At 62.2% G+C, this 3,216-nt stretch overlaps 3 protein-coding genes; all 3 read left to right on the top strand.

Annotated features, from left to right (window-relative positions):
- Positions 1–771: 771 nt before the first annotated feature.
- On the top strand, positions 772–1,669 carry CHC_T00005260001 (hypothetical protein). XM_005716785.1 is given in 2 exon segments: positions 772–1,230; positions 1,231–1,669. 1 exon segment carries the CDS (start codon positions 772–774, stop codon positions 1,228–1,230), a length of 459 nt encoding a protein of 152 aa, XP_005716842.1. The 3' UTR covers positions 1,231–1,669.
- Positions 1,670–1,708: 39 nt separating this feature from the next.
- Positions 1,709–1,924, top strand: CHC_T00005259001 (hypothetical protein). Its single transcript, XM_005716784.1, has one exon. The coding sequence runs from the start codon at positions 1,709–1,711 to the stop codon at positions 1,922–1,924; it is 216 nt and encodes a 71-aa protein (XP_005716841.1).
- A 763-nt stretch (positions 1,925–2,687) lies between these two features.
- CHC_T00005258001 (hypothetical protein) lies at positions 2,688–3,182 on the top strand. The gene has a single exon (XM_005716783.1). It carries the CDS (start codon positions 2,688–2,690, stop codon positions 3,180–3,182), a length of 495 nt encoding a protein of 164 aa, XP_005716840.1.
- Positions 3,183–3,216: the final 34 nt, after the last annotated feature.

The raw sequence follows: 3,216 nt of genomic DNA, 5'->3' as shown, positions 1-3,216 counted from the left end.
CGTCCGCTGCGGTCACTGTTGTGTACAACATCGACGGGTCGCCCTCGGCGGGGTAGCCGGGCGGGGCGGGCGGGGGCTGTGCCGCGTACGCGTTGGGCGGGCGGGCGGCGTACGGGTCCTGCGACGCGCGCGGCGGGGCCATGGGCGGGTCGTGCAGCGGCGGGTCGGGCATGGGCGGGTCGTGCATGGGCGGGGCCGCGAAGGGCGGGTGCGGCAGCGGCTGCGGCGGCAGCATCGGCATCGGCGGCATGTACGGCAGGGCGTACGGCGGGTAACACGCGTACGGCGGCGGCGGCGGGTACGGCATCGACGGCGGGAACAGCAGCGTCGAGACGCGCTCGTGGCGGTGGCGGTGGTTGCGCGACATGGGTGGTTCGGGGGGTGGTGCGGCGGGGGAGAGGGAGGAGGTGGGGGGGAGCGCGGGGGAGGAGGAGGGGCGACGAGCTTGACCGGGTGAGCTTGACCGAGCGCAAGGATGACTTGGAGGGATGAAGAGGTTGAACAGAGGCAGCAGGGTCTCGAGACTTTGCGACCTCGTGCAGCTGTAAGATACGGAGGTGTACTGTAAGATGGGGTGCTGTAAATTTTACAGCACGCCATCTTACAGCACGCCATCTTACAGCTGCGCATCTTACAGTGTAAAATGCGGACGGGCAGATTCTGTAATGCGGCGACCTCGAGCCTCTGTAAGTCTTGCTTACATGCTTACAGCTGCAGTGGCATGTGGCGCCAGCACAGCGTTTTGTGCACAGGAGGCCTTTTGGCCATGACATGTGTGCGTTCCACGCGGTACTTGAGAGCTGTGCGCTCGCCCCGCAGCGTGCCACTGTTCCCTCTCCCGACCCTGCATTCTACAAGCCGCTCACCACCGCCCCACCCCGCCCCACCCCGCCCCACCCCGCCATGGCGCCCCACCGAAGCAGCAGCAGCAAGCCGCACAAGTCGTCGTCGTCGCGCGGGCGCTCGCGCGCGCCGGCCGGCTACCCGTCGGGCTCCGGCTCCAAGTACACGTACGCGTCGGACAAGCCCAGCGCGTCCGGGTCCGGGAAGCACCGCCCGTCCGCGTCCAAGCCCGGCAAGAGCCAGCACAAGATGCAGGACAAGATCGTCGAGAAGGTGCAGGAGAAGGTCGCCGACCCGCGCTTCCAGCGCAAGGCCCGCCGCTTGGTCCTCAAGCAGGTGCGCAAGAACTTCCCCGCCGTCATGAAGGCCATCACGCCCAGCAAATGAGAAGGCGCGGCCGGCAAGTCGGGCGGCGTCGTGCAGGAGGGCTTCGACGCCGTCGCTACGGCCGCGGGCGTCCCCAGGCTGCAGCAGAGCATGGCTAACCCTGTCATGCAACGCGCCGCGGGGAAGGTCGTGGAGAGGGAGATTGCAAGGACCGTCCCTATTGTTATGAACAAGATTGCGGGCGTGGAGAAAAAAAAGTGATGGACGACTTGTTAGCTGGAAATTTTAAACCACCGTTGTGGGGCCTTATTGAGTTGATTTGCTTTGTTATCAATTCATTTTCATTCTATCTACTTATCTAGTCTTTGTTGCCTATCTTTTGTCTTGTGTGTGAATACGCCTATATGCACATTGAATACTATGAAAACAACGTTGCCATTTTTACGTCTTCCCGTTTACAAAACTGGGCTTTGCATATTAAAGAACAACAAAAGACAAACACCCAGCCCCATCCACATAACCACACCACATAATTCATATGCACTCTTCTCTTTACATCCCCTCAACTTGCTCTCCCTCCCTCTTCTTCTATCTCCCTCTCCTTCTCTCTCCCTCTCCTTCTCTCTCCCTCTCCCTGGCTTTCCCCAATAAAAAAACCCTCTCTCTTACCCGCCGATCTCCTTGTATCTCTGATCCAGCAGCTTGCTCTCAATGTCCGCGATATCGCTCTCGACCTGCCGCAGCGCGTCCTTAGCGGTGCTAGCCGCCGGGTTGTTGAGCAGCAACTGGATCTCGCGCAGCACCACATTGTCCACATGGTCCACATCCACGTCCACCTCCACCTCGTTGAGGATATCCGGTCTGTTCATCCCCTTTGCAAGGATATCCGCCACCGCCTTCATCCTCACAAAGTCCAACTCGGCCACCTCGTCGCACACCGCCTTCTTCTCCTCGTACGTCATCTCCACCTGCTTGAGCCGCTCCAGCTCCACGCACGCTTCGATCATCACCTTCCTCCTCTTCATCAGTTCGTCGTGCCCGCGCTCCAGCTCCATCACCAGCCCGCTCTTCCGCCCGCGCTTCTTCTCCATCCCCACTGTCGACACAAACACAAATGTCACCTCGCCGCGTCCGTCGTGCTCGTCCGAGCTCACGCTGCTCGTGTTCATCACCCGCCCGTCCCGCTCCTTCTTCGCCAGCGCCTCCTGCACGGCCGCGGCCACCGCCTTCTCCTTCTCCTGCTGCATCCTCGTCTTCCACTCCGCCTCCTTCTTCTTGATCTCCTGTAGCCGTTTCCGCTCTGCCTCCTCGGCCTCGCGCTTCAGCTTCTCCATCGCCGCCGACGCCTTCCGCGCCTGCTCGGCCGCCCGTGCCACCTCCTCCTCCGCCTTCTTCGTCCGCCGTCGCTCCTGCTCGCGCTTCAGCTTCTTCTGCGCGCTCTCCTCCTCCCGCTCCAGCTTGCTCTCCAGCCGCGAGATCATTGTCGTCGCCTTCTTCAGCAGCTTGCGTGCCATCACATGGATGTCGCTCTTCGGGTCGTTGTAGTCCATGCAGTTCTCAAACACAAGTCGGATATCATTCCCGCACTCCTCCTGGTCAAATTCAAACACCCCGCGCGTCTCCTTGATATATTCCCCTCCCTTAAGTCTCTTCTTAATAGTCCCAAGGTCCATCGGCCGTTTAATCTGCTCCATATACCCAGGCACGTCCTTTTCGTCATACAGCTCGAGCACTGGGTTGAGAAACTCCTCGCACCGCGGGTCCTGCACAAGCTCCTCGACCAGCGCGTCGAAGAACGCGTACGGCTCTCCGCTGCGCACCGCCTCCTTCGTCACCTCACGCTGCCGCTTGCCCGGCCCCAACAGGTTCTGCTCCAACATCGCGTAGCTCGCGTTCCCGTGGTCCATCACTTCCTCCTCCTCGGCCGAACCGCCCGCCGCCGCCGCCGCCGCCGCCGCCGCCGCCGCTGCCGCCGCCACCTTGCGCGACTCGGATCCTGCGCCGCCGGCTGAACGCACGCGCTGGCCCGGGGCGGGGGGAGACCCC

This window comes from Chondrus crispus, genomic scaffold, assembly GCF_000350225.1.
Source record: "Chondrus crispus Stackhouse genomic scaffold, scaffold_277, whole genome shotgun sequence".
Taxonomy (NCBI): Eukaryota; Rhodophyta; class Florideophyceae; order Gigartinales; family Gigartinaceae; genus Chondrus; species Chondrus crispus.
The sequence above is the reverse complement of the archived record's forward strand: the minus strand, read 5'-3'. Positions and strand labels throughout refer to the sequence as shown.